This window comes from Silene latifolia, chromosome Y (assembly GCF_048544455.1).
Source record: "Silene latifolia isolate original U9 population chromosome Y, ASM4854445v1, whole genome shotgun sequence".
Taxonomy (NCBI): domain Eukaryota; kingdom Viridiplantae; phylum Streptophyta; class Magnoliopsida; order Caryophyllales; family Caryophyllaceae; genus Silene; species Silene latifolia.
Window position 1 is genome coordinate 265288202 of NC_133538.1, and position 24087 is coordinate 265312288.

General features: G+C 38.9%; 1 protein-coding gene, 1 long non-coding RNA gene and 1 pseudogene across 2 annotated transcripts; 1 reads left to right on the plus strand and 2 right to left on the minus strand.

Moving 5' to 3' along the window:
* Window positions 1-8177: 8177 nt before the first annotated feature.
* LOC141633050 (uncharacterized) lies at window positions 8178-9627 on the minus strand. The gene is made up of 2 exons (XR_012537849.1): window positions 9348-9627; window positions 8178-8478 (listed from the first exon to the last, which is right to left on the minus strand). It is a non-coding gene; the product is annotated as an uncharacterized LOC141633050 (long non-coding RNA).
* Window positions 9628-9871: 244 nt separating this feature from the next.
* LOC141633049 (chaperone protein ClpB3, chloroplastic-like) lies at window positions 9872-19444 on the plus strand. The gene is made up of 10 exons (XM_074445542.1): window positions 9872-10326; window positions 11939-12157; window positions 12720-12957; window positions 13483-13678; window positions 14441-14495; window positions 14660-14810; window positions 15185-15493; window positions 16631-16896; window positions 17429-18355; window positions 18952-19444. Exons 1-10 carry the CDS (start codon window positions 10051-10053, stop codon window positions 19276-19278), a joined length of 2964 nt encoding a protein of 987 aa, XP_074301643.1. The 5' UTR covers window positions 9872-10050; the 3' UTR covers window positions 19279-19444.
* Window positions 19445-21218: 1774 nt separating this feature from the next.
* LOC141630597 (pentatricopeptide repeat-containing protein At3g29290-like) lies at window positions 21219-23867 on the minus strand (annotated as a pseudogene).
* Between the last annotated feature and the right edge of the window lie 220 nt (window positions 23868-24087).

Consider the following 24087-nt stretch of genomic DNA (forward strand, 5'->3'; position numbering starts at 1 on the left):
CATTGGACCGTGAGTCCCGGCTTCGGATCTTCATGAATCAGATGAATCGGTCTACTCGATCAAGAATGATGGATCAAACTTCGCGGTCGGGAGGCGGCATTACGGAATCTGCCGCTGGCGACGGAAGCTCAAATATCTATTGGAGCCCATCCCGGCAAACCCAGGTCCCACGGCTAGAGTCTTTGAAATCACCAAGTTTAATGATTTTCGTATGGAAGCGGGTGCGATTAAAAACGTACTCATTTTTGCAATGGAACCCAATTTGCAGAAACGCTTCATAGCCCATGGTGCGAACAAGATTTTCACCACGCTCACCAAGGAATTCTCGAAAGCACCGAGAATCGTGACCTATGAGCATACCACTCGCTTCTTTGATGCGAGACTCTAGAAGGGCCAACCAGTTAGCCCACACATTCTCAGCATGATTGAGAATGTCGAAAAGCTAGAGACCTTTGATTGTAAGATCAGCGAGAACATTGTGATCGACCGCATACTTCACTCACTCCACGATGGTTATTCGCAATTTAGAGCGAATTACTATATGAATGATTTGAAGAAAACTCCCCATGAACTGCACTCCCTCCTCGTACAGACCGAGAAGGACATGAAGTTCAGTGGGAGCATGAAACAGGATGTTCTCGTTGTGACAAACAAGGGAAAGGGTAAGGGCAAAGCTCGAGCAAACCTAGCGTAGGCAAGGCGAAGTTCAAGAAGTCGGGCACAGGTAAGAGTGGACTGGTGAGTCGAGCACCTCATCGGGCGCGACAAAGAGCAAAACCAAAAACATGGAATGCCATCACCGCCACAAGATGGGCATTGGAGGCGCACATGTCCTGTTTATCATGAGGACATAAAAGCAGGTCGCGTTAAACCTGTTGGTATGTCTTCTCCTTCTACTTTTATTCATATGATTGAGATTAACCACGCAAGTTACGGAACTTGGGTACTTGATACTGGTTGTGGTTCTCATCTGTGTAATCATGTGCAGGGCCTCCGAAATCTCGAGCCTCTCGTAAAGGGTGAGGTTGACCTGCGTGTCGGGAATGGAGCAAGAGTGGCTGCCGTCTCGAAGGGAACATATGTGATCCAGCTTCCTAGCGGATTTGAGTTATCATTATATGATTGTTATTATGTACCCAGTCTTTCCAAAAACATTATTTTTTTCGCACTTGACAAACTTGGTTTTTCATTTGTAATAGAGAATAATACTTGCATTTTCTCATTACACGATATGATTTATGGCAAGGCAATCTCCATGAATGGAATTTATGTTTTAGATCAGACAACCGAAATATTACACGTAATGAATAAAAGGTTAAAGGTTGGTGACAAAGACCAGGACGTATATCTATGGCACTCGCTGTAGTATGGGACACATTAATGAGAAACGCGTAAAAGCTCATTAAAAATGGAGCTATCTCGGCCTTTGATTTTCAATCATTTGGCACGTGTGAATCATGTCTCATCGGTAAGATGACTCGAATTTCCTTCAAAGGTGTTGGAATGCGCTGCTGACCTATTAGGACTCATACACACGGATGTATGTGGACCTATGTCAATCACCGCACGAGAAGGCTATAGGTATTTCATCACTTTCACGGACGATTTAAGTAGATATGGATATGTCTACTTAATGAAGCACAAAAGTGAATCCTTTGAGAAATTCAAGGAATACCGAGAATAGGGTGCGAACCTATTAGGTAGGAAGATTAAAACACTGCGTTCGGATCGTGGTGGCGAGTATCTTTCTCACGAGTTTGATCAACACCTTAAAGGCGTGGGATTGCCCTACGCTTAACTCCACTGGAACACCTCAATTGAATGGTGTGTCCGAACGGAGAAATCGAACACTACTTGATATGGTTCGATCCATGATGAGTCACACCGTGTTGCCTCATTGTGGGGTTATGCTCTTTTGTCGGCCGCTCTAATACTTAAATCAAGTCCGTCTAAAGCTGTTGACAAGACTCCATATGAACTATGGAAGGGAACGGTCCCTAACTTGTCCTTTATACGGGTTTAGGGCTGCGAGGCTTATGTCAAGTGGAGACCTGAAGATAAGCTCGGCCCGCGATCGGTCAAGACATACTTTATAGGTTATCCTAAAGGAACACTTGGTCATTACTTCTATTCGCCAATCGAACAACGTGTTTTTGTTGCGGCTAGTGCGACATTCTTAGAGAAGGAATTTCTCGAGAATGCAAAGAGTGATAGAACCTTCGACCTGTCGGAGATTCGAGAACCAAATACCGAGCAACCATTGGAGGAACCAATTCCTTCAATCCCTGCTGCGGTGAATATTCCTGAGGAACCTAGGAGGTCGGGAAGAGTCTCTATTCCTCCCGACAGATACATTGGTATGGTCGAGGAACATGACATAGATGACGTTCTACTCTTAACGAGTAGTGAACCCGCAACCTATAAAGGTGCCATGACTAGTTCCGACTCAAAGCTATGGCTTGAGGCCATGCAATCCGAGATGGACTCTATGTATGAGAACAACGTATGGGATCTTGTTGACTTACACCGCTAAGGTTCGTCCCCTTCAATGCAAATGGCTTTACAAGATAAAGCATTCGGTGGAAGGTCAACAAGATATCTATAAAGCACGACTAGTTGCTAAAGGTTTCACCCAAGTGCCAGGTTTGCACTACGATGAAATTTTTGCACCCGTAGTCATCTTTGCGTCCCATTCGGATTATCTTAGCGATCGCCGCGTTTCATGACTATGAAATTTGGCAAATGGATGTGAAAACCGCCTTCTTAAACGGCTTTTTGGAGGAAGAGTTGTACATGGTACAACCCGAAGGTTTCATCGATCCACAACATCCTAAGAAAGTATGCAAACTTAAGCGTTCCATTTATGGACTTAAGCAAGCATCTCGGAGTTGGAATCATCGCTTCGACCAAGTGATTAAAGAAAATGGATTTACTCGATCGGTCGAGGAACCATGTTTATATATCAAGTCGAGTGGGAGCAAGATTGTTTTCCTAATATTGTATGTTGACGACATACTCCTGATTGGGAATGACATACCTCTCTTAACTTCGGTGAAAGTATGGTTGAAAAACCATTTCCAGATGAAAGATCTGGGAGAGGCACAAAGAATTCTAGGCATCCGTATCTATCGAGATAGATCACGACGGATGTTATCTCTCAGTCAGGAGTCTTACATAGACAAAGTCCTGAGAGATTCAAAGATGACTAACTCCAAGAAGGGGTTTCTTCCTATGGCTCCAGGGGTGCATTTGAGCAAATCTCAGGCACCAGAGACACCGGAAGAGAAAGAGCGCATGACACGGATTCCTTATGCTTCGGCCATAGGATCAATCATGTATGCCATGATATGCACACGTCCAGACGTGGCATATGCATTGAGTATGACAAGTCGATTCCAACAAAGATCCAGGTGAATCACATTGGTTATTTTGTCAAGAACATTCTTAAGTACCTCCGGAGGACTAAAGATTGGGCATTGACTTATGGAGGCGAACAAAAGCTACGCGCAACCGATTCTGCAGATGCTAGCTTCCAAACGGATCGTGATGACTCGAAATCTCGGGCCGGATTCGTTTTTACTCTTAATGGCGCTGATCAGTGGAAGAGTTCGAAACAAATCACATAAAGAGATTCTACGACCGAGTCCGAGTACTATGCCGCGTCCGAAGCTACAAAGGAAGCGATATGGATGCGTCAATTCTTACATGGACTATCCGTAGTGCCTAGTTCGAATGACCCGATCACCATCTATTGCGACAATAGTGGTGCCATCTTCCAAGCTAAGGAGCCAAAGTCTAGCAACAAGTCTAGACATGTACAACGGAAAGCTCATCTAATCCGAGATTACGTGGAGCAAAAGGAAGTAGTGATAGAAAAGATTGCTACTGAGATGATAACATAGCGAGATCCTCTCACTAAAGCATTACGACAAGATAAGCATGAAGGGCATGTTAATTCCATGGGAATTAAACGTGTTCCTAAGTTGTAGTACTCTTTTATGGATTAGATTCATTCCTTTTGTACTCTATACGACATCATCGTTTTGATATTTTATACATATTTTGTTTTTTCATGTGGAATTGTACGACAATTTTTGAACAACACAAAGTGAACTGAACGAACATTATATTTTTCAGTCCTTAATTGCCCACATGAGCTGATAACTCTGGCAATTATTTTGTGACGTTGGTTGATGGTGGGTTCAACGAGCCATAAGTCAACCAGTTGGTGACCAATCACAGAGGCGATTTATACGGATATTTCGTAGGACACAATTGTGACATCGACGTGGAGTCCTAAATGTTTTATAACATTCGGTGCCGAGTCGTGGATAGGATCTCCATGGTGATCCTAAGAGTCGATTCTTTTGACTATCGACTGTCTCTTGAGACTAAGGCAGATTTTGGGTGACTTTGGTTTCTTTCTCACGGTCATCCGTAACAGGGGGCCAAGTAGATTTTTCTGGGTCATTTCATGCTGTGCTTAGATCGGAAGGAGTCGAGTTGAAGGAAATATTCAGCCTTTATCGTGCACTCGATATTTCTCGGGGCCACTCGAGGAGTCAGAATCGAAATGCATGGCCATGCTCGGATACGGATTCGTTTTATCGTTAAGTGACTCTCTAGTGGGGAAACCACTCTAGATACAGATCGATTGTAAAATACGACCTTTGCGGATCCGGATCTGCAAATTGTTTTACATTGAGTGGGAGAAATTTTAAATGAATATGAGAATCGGTTATCGCACATACACTTGTACGGACAAGTGGGAGTTTGTTGGAGCTTGTGTCCTCCGTTAGTGCGGATAACGTCATTGCACATACACTTGTACGGACAAGTGGGAGCTTGTTGGGGTTGGTGTCCTTAACAATTAGTGCAAGGACTTATAAACCTCTAAAAGGATCAAAGGGCATACTTTTGGTATTATTATCAGTTGATCCACGTTTATCAATAACGGTTGGCTTGCTAGATAAGTTTGACCTTATTGTCATACAGATGGCGGTGATCAACTGGTCCCTAAAAGTCACACCTATAGGATACGTTTGAGAGACGTGACAAAGATGAAAATACGATCATGTAGATGCCAATTTTGACTAACCGGTTAGTACGAGTTATTTGACTAATATTTAGTCAAAATGTGATGTTGAGATATGTTATTTAATACGGATTAAATAATAATGGCTAAAGCGAATTAAGCAGTTAATTCGTAAAATTAAATATAAACGATTTATATTTGATTAATGTATATTGAATATAATTATACAATATTGTCTTTGTCGGACACGTATTAATGATTCAACTGATCCGTGTTATAATTAGTTGATGCTTTAATATCCGATAACCGATGACAATTTATGATGAAACCGTGTCATATACATTTAGCGCATTTCAGATCGTACCATGAGTTAAAATTAAGAGGAAGTGGAAGCCCACTTCCCCATGCAAACCCACGGTGGCGAACCAAACAAAAGGAGAGACTCCCTCTCCTTTTGACCTAGACAATTTCATTTACACAGAAATTAGGGTTTTGGAGATTAAGTTTTCTCTGAAACCGAGATCTCACATCTCGAGAAAAACTCACATCAAGTTCTCCCAATATTGCAAGGCAATCGGAGAACACGTTCTAGCACAAGGGCATTTCTCGGACGGTCTTGGGTGCAACAATTAGGAGGGAATCTCTGTTGATTTCATTCTTTTTACGCCGTGCATCAAAGGACCCGAGGTTGATTCTTTATCTTTATCGTTTCATTGTTGTATTTCGTTTATGACCATATTTCACATGTTAAATTTACGTTATAGTCCTAAATTTAAAGGGTCTTATACGGATATTACCCCACAGTGCATTTGTGGAGGGTGACGAGTTTAACGTGGATAGTGATAATAAATAAGGTTATTTATCAGCAAAATATCGCTTGCACTAAAACATATATGTAACATGAATAATAACAAGAAACCTCAAAAGATCATATTGATAAAATTAATCTTGACCCCATCAATCCAAATTAAAGTAAAATCTTAATTCCAACAACATTGTCGAGAGAAAGGGTTAATTTCCATTGGATTGTGGATTTTTCTAGAAGTAAGGGCTTAGTTTTTCACTTGGTTGGATAAATTTGAGAGAAGTTTCGAAGACAAAGATTGATCTTTCAAGGGATGAGATTGTTTTAGATCATGTGTGTGAATATGGAAGAAAAATAGAGGTCTGCATGAAGGATTTTGTTTCAAATGAGAAGATGGGGGCAAGACTATTGTTATAGGGGGTGTCATAAGCAGACCCAGCCATGTAGTATTGCGTTGAAATTTGGTTCACATTCAAAGATACGTCTATAATTTGACCGGGGGATATAACATTTAACTACCTGTGTAAATGTTTCTACGTAACTACCAGTTGACCCGACAATGATTAAATTATGGTTGTTATTCTAAAGAAGGAGATTTGTTGCATCATTGAGTTGATTATGCAAAGTAGATATTATTGTTTTCCTTGACCAATTGAAAAACAAACCGGTATTAATGAACAAAATCTAAAAACTCTCAGTCCCAAGTATCATATATGTAAACTTCATATCGGTTTCATTTTCCTAAATAAACAACATTGTCAAGAGCAAGGGTTAGTTTCCATTGGATGATGGATTTTTCTAGAAGTAGAGGTTTAGTTTTTCACTTGGTTGGATAAATTTGTGATAAGTTTCGGAGACAAGAATCGATCTTCAAGGGATGAGATTGTTTTAGATCACGTGTTTGAATAGGGAAGAAAAATAGAGGTCTGCGTGAAAGATTTTGTTACAAATGAGAAGACGGGGGCCAAGACTATTGCTATAGAGAGAGAGAGAGAGAGAGAGAGAGAGAGAGAGAGAGAGAGAGAGAGAGAGAGGGGGGCATAAGCAGTCCTAGCCATGTAGTATTGCATCGGAATTTGGTACACATTCAAACGTACTTCTATAGTTTGACCGCGAGATATAACATTCTAAGTACCTCTAAATGTTTTTACATAATTATAATTTGATCCAGTAATGATTAAATTATGGTTGTTATTCGAAAGAAGGAGATTTGTTGCATCATTGAGTTGATTATGCAGAGTAGATAGCATCATTGAGTTGATTATGCAGAGTAGATATTATTGTTTTCCTTAACCAATTGAAAAACAAACAGGTATTAATGAACAAATATTCTAAAAACTATCAGTCCAAGTATCATATATATAAACTTAATATTGGTTTTATTTTCCTAAAAAAATATTTTATTAATTAAACACTCTTTTATTCTTAGGTCAATATTATGTTAATGAGAATTATTTGTCGGTCATGACTCATGCAGCATACATAAAATCTTAGACATGAACGATGTACTATATATCTATATTCTATTTTATTATGAAATTTATCACACATTATTTTAATATCCGTGCAACGCACGGATAAGAAAACTAGTAAACTTCTAAAATGCTCAGAAAAATTACACATGAATTTGGATAGATATATATTTGTTGTACAATGTCCAATTATTGCTCATTATACAACTAGAACTACGGAGTATAATAGTACCGTGATTGTCTTGGTGCAAGTGCATAGTGAAACCGCACCCTTCACCTAGAACTAGACCTGTCAAACGGGTCGGGCGGGTCGGGTCCCGGGTCGGGTCATACGGGTCGGGTCAGAATACGGGTCGGGTCGGATACGGGTCGGGTCGGATACGGGTCGGGTCATACGGGTTACGGGTCGGGTTAGGGTCAGAATACGGGTCAAAGGATGTGTCAAAACAACTGATTACTTTTGGTTTAACGCCTTTTTTTTTGTATATTTCTACATTTTTCAAGCGTTTTTTTATATTTATTCGTCTTTTTTATTACTTGTTACATTTTTTTAACATTTGTACATTTTTGGTAACTTTTATTTTTAAAATTGTTAGTTTGTTACCGCCATGTGAATCGAAAATAGGAGGAATAAAAGTTTACCCGCATCAAAGTTCGATCGAATAAGTACATTGTAAATTTGCAATACTCCCAATTCCCAAACTAACAATTGAGTTGTGATTAAATATGATAATTTTTTGGTTTAGATGGATGTTTTGACGTTAATTTCGCGTTTATGGTGACATTGAATTGAACAAGTCCTTAAATTAATAGGCACCACTCTCAAAGTACTTGATCATTGACAAAAAAGACGCGTTTATGGTGACATTGAATTGAACAAGTCCTTAAATTAATAGGCACCACTCTCAAAGTACTTGATCATTGACAAAAAAAGACGTGTGCGTACACAGTCGATATAGTCTTAACTTACAAATTAAAACCCATAAGATTACAATTTACAACAAATGTTCATTGTGACTTTGTACAACCAAGTCATTAATCAAGTTCATCACTGCCCTCATCTTCTTCATCTCCTTCATCTTCTTCATCTTCGGGGTTGATAGTCAAATGCGATAAGTCCGACAAATCAAACTCAAAACCGTTGACATTAGTTGATGATGAATTACCTACATAAGTAAGAAAAATGTGTGAGAAAAATGTGTAAGAACTTGTCACATTAGTTAAACTACAGGGTGAGGTGCATTTGAAAAGCACTCTATACATGAAGTGATTATAGTCCGAAGTTATAAACATTGAACTATATATAAAATTGCAGGAAATCGGATAAGATAGATATCCTTCATCACACAACAAGAAATCAAGTCTTAATCGGATTGTAGGTTCTACTTTGACTGACTGAAGCAATAATATTGTTCTTACCATTTTCAAGTGTCTTATTCCAATCAATATGCATTTATGAATTTATCTAACGTGCTTGCTCAATAAATAATCAATAATATGTTATATGGCATGACAAATCACAATGTGCTTGTTAGTATTTGAGTTATCTCCATAATCAATTATATGGCACTACGTACAGTCGTACAGATTTTGTTCTAGAAAGAAAAATGAGGAGATCCGAACCAGCTTAATGAAAAGAAAGAACTGATACAGTTTTTAGAAAGCTACATATACATATAGCAATGACTAATACAGGATAGCAATGACTAAAGATAATCATGATATCTTGTCCTCCTACTTTCTTTTTTAAATTACAAAGGATTTTCTACAAGCTTTGATGAATTACCTAATTCAATTTACGACTAAATAAATCATGATATCAACCAGGAAATAATACAATGATCGAGAAATTGAAGGTGATAAAACAAAGTTCAATTGAAACCTTACGAACACATCAAAACAAACCACATAAATGACAACAATTACCCCGATAATAAACACCAAGAAAGTAGGAGGACGGCTTAAACAGATCAACAATTCGACATCACAACATAGCCAAAAAATGCGATAATTGCAAGTAGGAGAACGACTTAACCTGCTGATAGGGAGGTTGATACAGGCGGCGTACCATGCCAAGGTTGCTGACTTAGAGGTGACGGAGATCTGGTGGTATTCTTACGACGGCGAGTCCGATTCGTTGGAGTTGGAGTTGGGGTTGGACGCATCTTATAAAGGGAATAAAGGCCGAATAAATAGAGAACGAAGATCCGACACAAAAATCTGGAAATTAATTGATTGAAAAGGAGATCTGGAGAAGGAGGCTAGGGTTTTGCATTTTGAGGGAGAAGAAAGAGAGAGGCGGGTGAAGTTATTTTGGGAAAATTAGAATGAAAACTTTAGTTTCAGCCTTTTCAGCCTTTTGCGCGCTATTTTTTTTTTTTTTTTTTGATGCTTGACCCGACGGGTCGACCCGGACCCGACCCGACCCGACCCGGGAATTAACGGGTCAAAACGGGTTAGGGTCAATCGGGTCACGGGTCGAAAAAACCGGGTCCTTGACCCTAAAAAAACGGGTCGGGCGGGTCGGGTTTTCGGGTCGGGTCGATTTTTGACAGGTCTACCTAGAACCTGCTAGAACAGCCTACACCATCCCCATCCCAATCCAACCAACCACTCTACAAATTTCTCAAAATCTCCAAATCAAATCAAACCAAACACTCATCAGTCACCATCTTAAATCCTAATACTGTAATCCCAATCACTCAATTTGATTTCTGTTTCTTCATATTACCACTACCATGGCTACTGCTAATGCAACTGCAACTGCAACTGCAACGACGTCGTTTGCAGGAGCAGTTATCAGTTTTCCATCAAAAACTGACGTCAGAAATGCCTTAGTTTCACAACCAATTGTTTCTCTTTGTTTTAGTTCTAGACCCAATTCGATAAATTCACTCAAGTCATTGAAATTGGGTCAGAATTGTTATAGTAATAATGTTTGTATGTATAGGAATTATAAGAAGAATTCGAGGTATTGGTCTTTTGTTGTTAAATGTGAAGCGACTGGTGGAAGGGTAATGTTTAATTGATCTTTTTGAGTATATTCTTGCTCCATGCCAATCATTTGTTTACGTTTTTTATTCTTTATGACGGTATTTTAATCAAAGGTAAACAAATGATTTGGATGAGGTCGCGAGGCTGCGTGTTATTAGTGCATTGTTGAAGTTAAGTGTGATGTTTAATTAGTTTTTGTTTATACTAGAATTGTGTATTGAATTGATTTCATGGGCTGGTGTATTTTTGGATGTAGGCAAATGGGTTTCATTCAAAAATGCTAATTTGAGTTAATATGATGCTCAATTGAGTGTAATTATAGCTGAGTAATCAGTGTAATGATTGATATGTTTTCTGGCTAAATGTTATTCTTTTGAAGGAAGGGTGATTTGGTGATTCAGTTTCGTGATTTCGGAGTTAGTTGATGATTATATTGAGTTCTGAAGTACTGGGAACAGCTGAATTGTATTTTTGATCACTCGTTGGGCCGCGTTTATATTGGGACATTCATTGTGTTATCATGAATTTACGAGAGGAATTTTTTGTTTCACTATGTTTTATGTAGCAAACGAGCTTAATTGCCATGAATCCATGATTTTTCTTTTACTCGTGGCGTCTGTTTGTGAAATGTCTTACATTTGGGAAATTGGTTAGGCTTCAACCCCAGAGAACTGAGAATTAGATTGCACGTATTCATGTCACGGTTGCTGCTTGAAATCTGCAATGTCAGATACTTCATTACGCGCTTATTGCCTATTGAAAATTTGGTGAATAAAACATGCTGAATGTCCCATTATAATGCGTTTATATTGGGACAACTGAGAACTAGATCGTGTTTATATTGGGACATTCAGGAACTAGGTCGGTTGTAACAACTGAGAACTAGGTCACATTTACATTCATCATGTAATTTGGTCGAGAATGGCATATAAAAAATGCAAGATAGCAATGTTTACCTATTATACTGTGTTTATATTGGGACATTCAGGAACTAGGTCGGTTGTAACAACTGAGAACTAGGTCACATTTACATTCATCATGTAATTTGGTCGAGAATGGCATATAAAAAATGCAAGATTGCAATGTTTACCTATTATACTGTCTACTGTACTTCTTTGTGCTAATTTCTTACTCACGTGTTGAGTTTAAGAAAGTAGGTTTTGTGGAACTTGAGAAATGGGGTGACGCCTTGGTTAAAATAGTTGTAATCTAATAGGTCACATCTTAGGAATAGTTATATTTATATCCACTTTTAGCTCTTTCTTATATATTTCACTTGGTTTACTTTTAAGGTATTCCGAACCCTTAATCTTTATTCGGTTTTCAAAATCGTTTTAATCTTTATTCTCGATTTAAATTTTAAGTTTTTATAAAAGAAATCCGGACTTTGATTTTAAAACCTATAAGTTTACCTTGACTTTGTATTATGTTTCGCTCTCCCTTTTGTTTTTCATTTTTCCCTTTTCTTTTTTTCGCATTTTTGAGGTGTCCGTTCACCCATGGACAGTTCTAAAGGATGATTCATGTCAGCCGACCCCAAATCATTTTGGGATTAAGGCTCTGATGTTGTTGTTGTTGTATATCCACTTTTAGCTCTCCTGATGGAATTATATGGTGATTTTATAACTGTAGATTACCCAACAAGAATTCACAGAGATGGCGTGGCTAGCTATTGTTAACTCTCCAGAAGTGGCAAGAGAGAATAAGCACCAGATCGTGGAGACTGAGCATTTGATGAAAGCCTTACTGGAGCAGAAGAATGGACTGGCTCGTCGTATATTCTCCAAAGCTGGGGTTGACAACACCCGTTTGCTTGAGGCAACTGATAAGTTTATACAACGACAACCCAAGGTTTGTGGAGCCATTGTGTCTCGCACTTAATTGTAATCTGTTGTGTTTATTCGGGTTGGTAGTTTGGCACTTTCTCCATCCCTTTTACAATGTCAAAATCTTAGCTTAATGGTCTGACAATGTCGACAATGTCGATGTGGACTGATACTCTATGATGCACATCATTCATAAATTTTAAACAACGATAAAATGATTCAAACATAACAAATTTACATGTTATCCTTAAATTTATTTGAAATGTTAATAGTCAAATCTGACATCGATGGACAGCCAAAGTCAGATGGGAACAATAAACTTTGGATGGAGGTGACACTTCTTTTCAGTTCTTTCTTTAGTACACTCTATCTTGCGTGCTTAGTTTTTTATCTGTGAAGTGCTTGCTGATGATGAAACAGTGTGGTTTAGCTTATTTTCAACTTGGAAACAGAAACACTAGTGTTTTATCGGAGCCTTAATCATGATTTGTACCGACTCAGTATGAAGTGCATGCCTTTTTTTTCCCTCCTCTATCATGAGCTGTTTTATAATGCACAATTTGTTTCATCTTTTTATATTACCCTAGGTTGTTGGCGAATCTTCTGGTTCCATGTTGGGGCGTGATCTAGAAGCTCTGATTCAACGGGCCAGGGATTACATGAAAGAATATAAGGACTCATTTGTGTCAGTGGAGCATCTAGTTCTTGGTTTTGCCCAAGACAAAAGATTTGGAAAACAGTTGTTTAGTGATTTTCGAATTTCTGAGAAAGCAATAAGTTCAGCAATAAAGGCTGTAAGGGGACGCCAATCTGTCATTGATCAAGGTAATATTTGCTCATTTGCATTTGAAAAAGCTAATGGGAATATAGGTTACTTCATGACTTTTCGCGTAATAATGCCAACTTTGAGTTATTTCAATATTTTTGCCTCATTTGTTCCTTTTATATATCGGCAATTGACTTTATTTTTTCCAGTTGAAAAGTGAATAGTCTTCTAACAATCCCCTTGCTCATTCCTCTCTCCATTTCATTCACCAATATCCTCAAGAAATTTGGAAATGTAGACATTTAAAAAAAAAAAAAATGCTTGGTTGCCAGAAAGAATGGACGGGATGGGTTGAGCATGGACTGAGGGTTCAAGATCGTTTCTTAGATAAGAAGCATTAAATAATCCATTTATAGATAATTCGGACCTGACAATTTAAATTAAAAAGCCAAATTGTAGCTGTTTTTGTAATTTGCAATGATGTTACTGGAATATGTATTATTGTTTTTGGCATTACAGTGGCCATTTGTTATGCATAGTCTCTTCTGACAAACATTTCTGCTTGTATTGTGAATTTGTGATAGACCCCGAAGGAAAATATGAAGCTTTAGAAAAGTATGGTAAGGATTTGACTGCTATGGCAAGGGAAGGTAAACTTGACCCTGTTATTGGAAGGGATGATGAGATACGAAGATGTATCCAGATTCTTTCGAGGAGGACCAAAAACAATCCTGTTTTGATTGGTGAACCTGGTGTGGGTAAAACTGCTATTGCTGAAGGGTGAGTGATTGATACTGGTATTTTATGCAATTAACAAACTTTATTCTCTCTATTTTGATACAACGTTCCAACTGGCTTATAGTTAAAATTTTTGGTCATATGGTTACCTCCTAATAAATTTGAGTACATAATATGGTTCTTTACTGAATTTTCGAATGAATGAAGTTGTTTTACAGAAATCCATTATGTTGAGATAGGAAACGGTAGGTATAAACGGCCTAATGCATGCCGTAAATTTTGAGTTCGAAGAGATATAACCAGCTTTCTCCATGATATGTTTTTAGTTGGCTATTGGTTGCATTTGAATTTTCCAAATTGTCCTATTAGAATCTTGGTCAATGGGGACAACCTCTTTGTATCGTTAAATGGGGTAAGGTTATGTATATTCCATTATTCCCCATACCCTCGTAGTTTCAGGAGCCCTTGAGGCACGGAGTTGTTGGTGTGAAGATGGAGTCTGTCAGTATATACAAGCGGTCACTATTCAGCCACTCCTTTGAATTCAGGAGTTGTTGGATATTTACATATCCTTATGCGAATCATTTTTTTTTTCTAGTGAGGAAGTTCAATATTTCTGCTTGACTTCTAAAAATATTCTTTCAAGCTGAAACAGATTGGAATTAGAATATCATCTCACTCACATATGTTCAAAACATATCTATCTATTCGATTTTTTAGTTGGTTTTAACTTGGTTGACATGTTGATCGTCTCCTTCACCTCGATTTCGTTTTCAATTTTAAAATGGCTGTTTTTATTTGTAGGCTTGCTCAGAGAATTGTTGAAGGGGATGTCCCTCAAGCTTTAATGAACCGTAAGGTACTACCATTTTTTTTGTATATTTTTTTCACACTATTTTTACTCTGGCTTGTCCCATCAATACTCTGTTTTAAATGCCTACAATAAGTAGGTAGTAATTTAATTTAGTTCAATATTTATTCTATTGGTGGAGAACAATATTAATAGTGAGGTTTTGGTCTCAGTTGATTTCTCTTGACATGGGAGCTCTCATTGCTGGAGCTAAATATCGTGGCGAATTTGAGGATCGTCTTAAAGCTGTTTTGAAGGAAGTTACGGAAGCAGAGGGTCAGACAGTTCTATTTATTGATGAGATCCACACGGTTGTAGGCGCAGGTGGGTTGGTGCATTCATCTTTTGTTCAAAACTCGGAGTTTAATGCCCCAATCTTTAGTGACCTCATCTATGTTAGACTGACTCTATTTCTTTTGCATTATATCGCATCCGACCCTTGTGACACGTCATTTTAGTCCAAATACCTTCACACAAGCCGTGTTCTACATTGTCACGTCCAATATTTATGGCCGTGTTGGAGTAATCTCACTAGCCTACATCAAAAGACTCTGTTGTGTAACATGTGTAATTCAGTAATTTAGAAAGAAAAATCCGTGAGGAAAATCTAGAATGGCTATGTAAGTAGACGACGAGACTACTAGACTAGTGATATTGCAGGGGGAAAAGTAAAGACAAATTGATATATCTCTGTTCAGGGGCTACTAATGGCGCAATGGATGCTGGGAATCTTTTGAAGCCTATGCTTGGCCGTGGAGAGTTGCGATGCATTGGTGCAACTACATTGGATGAGTATCGTAAGTATATTGAGAAAGATCCAGCACTAGAACGGCGTTTTCAACAGGTTTATGTTGACCAACCTAGCGTAGAAGATACAGTTTCAATATTGCGTGGGCTTCGTGAGAGATATGAGTTGCATCATGGAGTTAGGATTTCTGACAGTGCGCTGGTGGAAGCTGCTATGCTTTCAGATCGGTACATCAGTGGACGTTTTTTGCCTGACAAAGGTAACAGAACACAATAATGTTTTTTCTACTAATGCAAATTGATCATTGAAAAGGACATGATTAGAAAAATGGGGAGTGGCGTTCGGCCAATGAAATCTCTATGATGTTTTTGTTACGGGTCATCTGAAAATAGTCTCTCCTTTTTTTTGATAAGTGGGGGATATTAGTATTTAAAGGACACCGGAGGTGATGCCCATGTACAGAAAGACGCCACGAGGGTGGTGTCATACAAAAAGACATCATAAAAGTGGTTGTCCATGTACACAAGACACCACGGGGTTGATGTTATACAAAAAGATACCATAAAAGATGATGCCCGTATACAATATGAGAACTGGGTAATTATTCTTTCACGCTATCATGATTAATTTCTTCATGTTGGGTACAGGTAAATCTTAGCGGCGTAGCCCGTAGCCAACTATTGACCTATGGGATCACGAGACCCAACAGGTTTTTGGTTAATGGTTTGTGCGTAGTTAAATTTGACTAATCTGATTTTTTTTTTAGTTTCAGACCCCATGATAAAAGGGAACAAATGACAACAAAACTGAAAATGACCCCCATAACTGTTGGCTCTGCTACTGGGTACATCTGACCCGTACCTGCCATAGGCGTGGCTCTTTGAAGCACGAGTAATGCTGTTGTGTTGTTTATGCTAGTGTAACACTTACTTCCTATGTATTCAGTTTATATCTAGGTTTAAATTGGTTCCAAAATTACTCTGTGAGATCCTTAAGCTCTTGAGATGCACATTTTGTTTGCTGTAGTGACTACTAATTAAGTAGCTCCTCCCCTAATTTCTTATACCAGTTAAGTTGATTTGTCTCAATTATCAAAACTCAAGGTATCTCTTGAGTCGTGTCCCGTCTTAAATGTGTGAGCTTTTGGGAAATGTCACACCTTTTATGGATATATAGGACTCTTAATAGCCTTCGATCTCGAGCTAATTGTTGGGCTCAACCATTACATTTAAGTCTGTATGGTATGCAGAACTGTCTGAATAAAAACACCTCAAATTATTCTTTGGTAGTGGTAAAACAAAAGGTAGTATAGTGTTATAGTGGTATATTGAAGGTAGAAAAGCATGAAGCATTTTGGTTGTGATTGTTTTTACCAAGTTGCGGATTTGGACTGCAGCTATCGACTTAGTTGATGAAGCTGCTGCCAAACTGAAGATGGAGATCACATCAAAGCCTACTGCCCTTGATGAAATCAATCGCTCTGTAATAAAGCTTGAGATGGAAAAGCTTTCTCTTAAGAATGATACTGATAAAGCCTCAAAGGAAAGGTTTAATCGCTTGGATGCCGAGCTTTCTCTGTTAAAGGAAAAGCAGGCCGAGTTAACTGAGCAATGGGAGCATGAGAAAACTGTAATGACACGTATCCAATCAATAAAAGAAGAGGTATACTTCATTTTTATCTGCATTAGAGTTGTTTCTTGACTGACAACAATGACAAGCGACCACTATATCTGCAGTTAGTTCTGTTAGCTTTCTTTGTTCTTAGCTTGACCTCCGTATGCTTCAATCTAACAGAGCAATATTCTACTACAAAGTAAAAAATAGTAAAAAAAATAGTGCAATATTCTGAAAGATACTATTTTGTGCTCAGTCCTTCTCAAGCTAGAGCTTACAATTTTACATTTATTATGGGAAGGAGTATTACGAAATACGAAGCATACTCCGTGGTAAAATAGAGAGTAGTGGAGGCGACTGTACATCATAATTTAGTAAAATAGTGAAAAGACAAAGCAAATGGGCAAAATGGAGCACAATTTATGGACCCTTTGTTAGGACTAAATGGTCTAAAACAGTACCCAAAAAGGAAAGAGAAAAAGTACGGACTTCATTCTAAGACGGCCCAAAAAATTACTCATTGTGAATCTTATACGATATAGAATGGTGGACTTTGTTGAATGTGCTATGTGTTTTCCAGATTGACAGGGTCAATATTGAGATCCAGCAAGCTGAGAGAGAGTATGATCTCAATCGGGCAGCTGAACTCAAGTATGGAAGCCTTAACTCTCTACAAAGGCAATTAGAAGGCGCTGAAAAAGAGTTAGATGAATACGTGAAGTCTGGTAAGTCGATGCTTCGAGAAGAAGTAACTGGAAGTGACATTGCTGAAATAGTCAGCAAGTGGACTGGAATTCCGGTATCCAAGCTTCAACAGTCGGAGAGAGAGAAGCTTTTGCATTTGGAAGAAGAGCTACATAAACGGGTCGTAGGCCAAAATCCTGCCGTGAAAGCTGTAGCCGAGGCTATCCAGCGTTCTAGGGCTGGGCTTTCAGACCCACACCGGCCCATTGCTAGTTTTATGTTTATGGGTCCCACAGGGGTGGGGAAAACAGAGCTAGCAAAGGCTCTTGCTACTTACATGTTCAACACTGAGGAGTCACTTGTCCGGGTCGACATGAGTGAATACATGGAAAAACACGCTGTCTCGAGACTGATAGGTGCCCCACCTGGTTATGTGGGGTATGAGGAAGGAGGACAATTGACCGAGATAGTTAGAAGACGGCCATATGCAGTGATTCTATTTGATGAGATTGAGAAAGCCCATGCCGATGTTTTCAATGTATTTCTTCAAATTCTGGATGATGGCAGAGTGACAGACTCACAAGGACGTACAGTGAGCTTCACAAATACTGTCATCATTATGACTTCGAACGTGGGGTCTCAGTACATCTTGAATGCTGATGACGAACAATTTTCAAAGGAGGTTACCTACGAAATTATTAAGAAAAGGGTGATGGACGCTGCGAGAGCAATCTTTCGGCCTGAGTTCATGAACAGGGTAGATGAATACATTGTCTTCCAGCCTCTTGATCGTGAACAGATCAGTAGCATTGTCCAGTTGCAGGTATTTTTTTTGTCTTTATGCCTATGTTACTCCGACACTTCACTTAGCTGCCGTGTCGAGTGTCCGACACCTATCGTGCCGATACCGACACGACACTTTGACACTTCACTTTAGACCAAAAAATTGAAAATTTTGCACAAAATAGCCGTATCCGACACTCGACACGTGTCAGATATGACGCCCGTGCCGGAGAGTTGGGGTAACACAGCTTTATGCCTTACGTCCTGATACTTTTTTTTTTCTATACACCACGTAGCTTTGGAATTGGAGTTTTCTATCCTGAAGCAAAGGTTAGACTTAAGAGTGACTTAAGAGTGCCTGACGTGAATGACCTTATTCAAGCCCTTCCCCAAGTAGACTCGAAATCTATATGTTCCAATCCAAAATGATTGCACCCAAAGACCCAAAAAAATAAACCAATTTGAAACAAAATCTTTAATAGCCATGTTTATATTATGTCCCGGTATGTCTACCTGAACCTGTAACAACTGATTTGTACCCATATTGCTATGATGGGCTGTGCCAAATGAAGTGTTTGAGACTGTTGTTATAACTTGTAAAGTTCATGTAGTTCAACTTTTTCTGATGTTATCCAGCTACAACGAGTACAATCGAGAATTGCAGACCGCAAGATGAAAATTCAGGTGACAGATGGAGCAGTTGAGCTTCTGGGGAACCTGGGATATGATCTTAACTATGGAGCTAGACCAGTAAAACGAGTGATTCAGCAGCATGTTGAGAACGAGATTGCTAAAGAGATTTTGAGAGGAGAATTCAAGGAAGAGGACACCATTATCATCGATACCGAGCTCACTGCCTTTTCAAATGACCAACTTCCCCAACAAAAACTTGTTTTCAAAAAACGTGAGCCCATGACAGGGCCTTCGTCTTCACAAGCACAAGAAGTCGTTTCCCCGTTCTAGACATGGAAGATGCCTATTGTCCGTGATCGAAGTCCTTCATCACGAATTCACGATGATTGTATATACATTACATTCTTGGCTTTTATATAAATCTGTACACAGATAGAGATGCTCGTCTACTCACCTTACCGAAAATGAATGCAAGGCTTCAAATGTTTTTTCTCAAGTGAATTTCATCTACAAAAGCAACAAAAGAAAAAAGGCAACCAAAAAATTGAAAACTGTTTTGAGCTTGAGACGATCTATTGGTATGATTCGCTTAATAATTCCAGTCAGTCTCAACAATAAAATTGAAAACTACTGTCTAAATCAAAATTACGGTCATCTAAGGCGGTTTTGAACTGAAGACGAGCTATTAGCATGGTTCATTTAATAATTTGAGCGAGTCTCAACTCAACCATAAAATCGGGAACTGTCTGAATCAAAACTGGAATTTGTCTATTGTCTATTGTCTATTGTCTATTGTAAGGTGGTTTATACGATTATTGTATAAAACGAATCTCCTCATCATGGAACATGAGTACATGACTCATAAATGTTAAAAGTACTCCGTAGATATCAAAACAATTCGTTTTATAACATGTGTAAAGCCGCCTTACAACTAATTCTTTACAGAGTACATCACTTCACTTCTCTGGGTAAACTTTGACTCTAGGAAGAGAAAAATAGCCTCTTAGACACTTACGAGTTACGAGTTCCATTATACTTTCTAGCTTGCTTGCCTGTTTCTATAAACCTGTTCCAAACTGGAAGCAAGGTAATCCAATAAACGAAAGAAGTATGTCAGAATGCCGTCTTTCAGAATTTGACTTTACAGGCGAAAAAGGAAAAATAAGAGCTCCTTAGCAGGTGAACGTTGCATTAGCGCGAAGGCTTTGGTTGAGTGCTCGTGAAGTCATGAGCAAAACCTATGTTCATGTCTTAATGCGGGAGTCCTGCACACTTTACAGCTGCCTGTAAATGACGGCCCAACCACGCGGGCCCACTAAAGTAGTGATATGGACGATCTATTATCGAACGTTCACATAGACTCGATCCAGGACAGGGTACCCTACCCTGAACATGCCTGTTTGCTAAAGTTCGTGTTATGTTGGTCCATAACAGATTACCTTAATTACAAAGCTTGAGAGAACAATTCATATTTCAAGGACAGTACATCCATGGCCATGAGGTCAGACATTATTCACAGAATCTCAGTACTTTACACAGCAGCAAGCTTCAGTTACACTATCAGAGATGCACAGAATGACAGATTGCAGGTGTAGGAGTGACGAGTCGCACTACACAAAATCCCAGCTAGTAGAAAAGAGGTTCTTGGGTTGACAACAACACTTGATCTCACTGTTTCGCTAGCTCATCCGCCGTCTTATTGGATTCATGACTTTTGGTGCATAAAATTACAAGTAGCCTCTAGATCAGGATCATCCTTCGATATAAAGTCGCAGTCTAGTAGAACAAGAGACCTGCAGGTTGTAAAGGGGAGATCTCCTTGAATTGATTTTTATTACCAAGTATTCAGTTACAACTTACAAGCCAGAAGAAAACAGATCGCAAAAAGACGAGCCTTGCGCAAGGCAAGCAACAATCTCTCTAAACTAGGTAATACTACATAATAGTACTAAGATAGATCACATACCTATCATGTTTGACTTTTTCCCTGTCTGTGAGCTAATGTTTAATACTTGTCCGCGCGTCTTAAATTGTGAAGTACCAGTTGGTCGATGCAACTTTCCACTTATTTCCGTTGTCGGTCATCCGAGGAAACTACTTTTTGTTTCCAGTACAGAGATAAGATAGGGCATTTTATATCCGCCCCACGACCCTTACCCAGGCGGGGCTCACGAAGACGGGTCATGTAGTTGTCCTTGTCTTAGCGACATTTCTGTTATGGAGTCTGCCTGACCGATGTTGAAATTGTTATTTCTTGGATCCTCTAATCCTCAGGTTCCTCTTTGCATATACTGCAGCATCAATGCTCATGTTTTTCCATCAGGTACAAGGCCTAGGTCTCGCATTTTTATGTAAAGCTGCTTAGCTGATTCAAACTTTCTTCTAAGACACATTCCATGAATTGCAGCATTATAGAGAGAGACATTCGGTGTTGACTCCTGTAGAAGGGATACCATGGGTTTATGAGGATCAAACAAGAGAAAACAGAAAGATGCAGAAACATAGCTCAAGGACAGTGGTAATTTGATTGGTCATGAAATCTTAATAAACTCAAGAGGCAGTTAAATTTCAGACGTAGACCTAGTAGCTACATTGCTGTACTAAAGGAAAGTGCAGTACGTCAGACGAGATAAATGTTCTTGCTAACACGTGAATTTGTCCATCTGATATAAGTTACCTCAGCTCTATATTATTAGGGCAGTACCTTTGTCCGACGCCACACTCAATGATGTGGATTTGGAATCTGAGCTCAACCATTATCACTCCAACACATCTTCAAACGGAGGCAAAAAGGCAGAACCACATGACAAGGAACAGACTGCTTATGAAGCCTTTTTACTTTAAGAACTCTACACCTATCAAGATTATAACTATATATTCATTTAAAAGACGTGTCTCTGCACCAGTATATTCATTTTAGGACAGTCCTCGTGTCTACACAATTGAGTCATGGTAGGTATCACACTTATATGTACTCTGTCCACACTCGTTGCTAGAGCCCGAATAATAAACATCTGAGATCTAATGTGATAAAATGCAGATTCTCTAGCTAGACAGGAAAATTTCAAATTCCTAGCAACTGTGACGATGTTAGTTTCAAGAAAGTCCTAGAAATGAAAACATTGGTCTAACAATTGATGTTCAGAGAGAATAGAACTTACATCCAAGATATTGTGCACTTCATCCCACAAGTCTCCCCAAATACAGCTTCTAATCAGTGACAAATGAGTGAAGGTATCCGGACGACATTTTTTAAGAGCCATGTGCTCATATATTTCCAAAGCAACTTTTGGCTTTTTAGCACTCTCACAAACACTGATAACAATGTTATATGATTCAGTTGAAACTGTTATAGCCGCCTCTTTCATTTTCCAAAGATATTGGAGAGCTTTCTCCCAGTATCCGAGCCTCTGGCAGCACGTTAAAGCAGTGTTGTACAAATAAGAACTAGGTTGGAAGTACAGATCTTTCTGAATGCCATCGAAGAGCTGAAGAGCAGCTGTATATTGGTTGGCCTGATAGAATGCAGAAAGCAATGCCTTCCATGTGTACGAATCAGGGACATGCCCTAGAGACGTTATATGCTTATAAACTTTATATGCTTCTTTGACCTTCCCGGCTTTCCCAAGCAGGTTTATCAAGGCATTACATGCAACTAGATTCGGCTTCAACCCACATTTCAACATACAGTGAAAAACACTCAAGGCCATATCCCACTTCTCCTCTTTCGCACAAGCACCTATAATGGCTTGCATTGTATCAATATCCGGTTCCAGTTCATTCTGAAGCAAATCGGAATAAGCATCAATAGCATTTCATACCGACAACAACGAACAAATGAACAAACTAAAACATGGTAGGTTATTGCTGTCCCAATAATCCCATTTTCCTTCATAGATTCCCATATCTTCTTCATTCGGGCCCAATCATTCTCCTTCCCAAAAATCGATATCATAGTATTATAAACAACTGAATCAAAATGTTGATTCATCTCACACGTTCACCTTCCCATTCCAAAAACGCTTGCAAGGCAGCATCACTACCACAGTGTTTAGCTAATGCTTTCAACACCAAGCTACATGAATGCCCCGAACCAATCTTATTCCTTTTCATAAATTCAAAGACTGTCAACATACCAACAAGCATATTATTCCTCGCAAAACAAGCTAAAAGAGAATTACACGCATGCAAATTAGGCCGTAATCCTGACATCTCCATCGACCTAAACAACACTAATGCACTAGTCTTTCTATTGCTTCGAGTAAGACTCAAAATTCGCTTAGACAACACCTTTTCATCCCTTTCCTCTAAATAAAACACCTTATTCTCTCCCCCTGTCAAAACCATCATGTCTTCATCCCTTCCATCCAAAGAAAACACCTTATTCTCTCCCCCTCTCGAAACCATCACCTCCTCATCCCTTCCCTCCAAAGAAAACACCTTATTCTCCCCCTCTCTCGAATCCAACAACATTTTCTCCGAAACTACACCCCCACAATCCAAACCTCTACCTAAATTCCAATACCTCGACAAGCGTAGCCCCCGCTGTTCTCTTTCACCATTATCATCATCAAAACCTTCAACACAAGGTTCAATACTAGCAACCATGACCCTAAAGTTAACAAATTTCCTAAATTTTACAGACCTAGTTCTAATCACAGCTCTAGCAGTAATTTCATGGGGAAAATTTTGCTTCAAATTTCTTGAATTAACATAAAGAAAGCACTTCAATTTACAATCTTGATTGTTTGAACATCCAAACCCATTTGAAATTATAAGTTTTGAAGGTGAATTTGCTAATGATTCTGCCATGACTAACATAACCCAGAAAAATTAAAGCAAAAAAAAAAAAGAAGAAAAATCTGACCTTTAAAGACACTAGCAGAGATAATTGGATTGTTACTATATGTGGTGGTGAACTGGTGATGATGAAGTTTGGGAACACACTTGGTTTCAGAAGATTTTTGAAAGCGCAGTTGCCACAATTAAATCCAGGTCCGGATAAGATATTTGTCCAATTGATAATTATAGTAGAATTGTATAAGACGGTTTTATACTTTTATTAGAAATCGGCAAAGGACGCTAAGACCATCTGCATCAGTGAATTCTCACCAATTTTCACTCTACACTTTTTCACCT

Coding starts and splice junctions, on each gene's coding strand:
- LOC141633049 (XM_074445542.1), top strand. CDS start 10,051: ATGGCTACTGCTAATGCAACTGCAACTGCAACTGCAACGACGTCGTTT. Junction 12,958..13,482: donor CCAATCTGTCATTGATCAAG/GTAATATTTGCT, acceptor AATTTGTGATAG/ACCCCGAAGGAAAATATGAA. Junction 15,494..16,630: donor ACGTTTTTTGCCTGACAAAG/GTAACAGAACAC, acceptor TTTGGACTGCAG/CTATCGACTTAGTTGATGAA.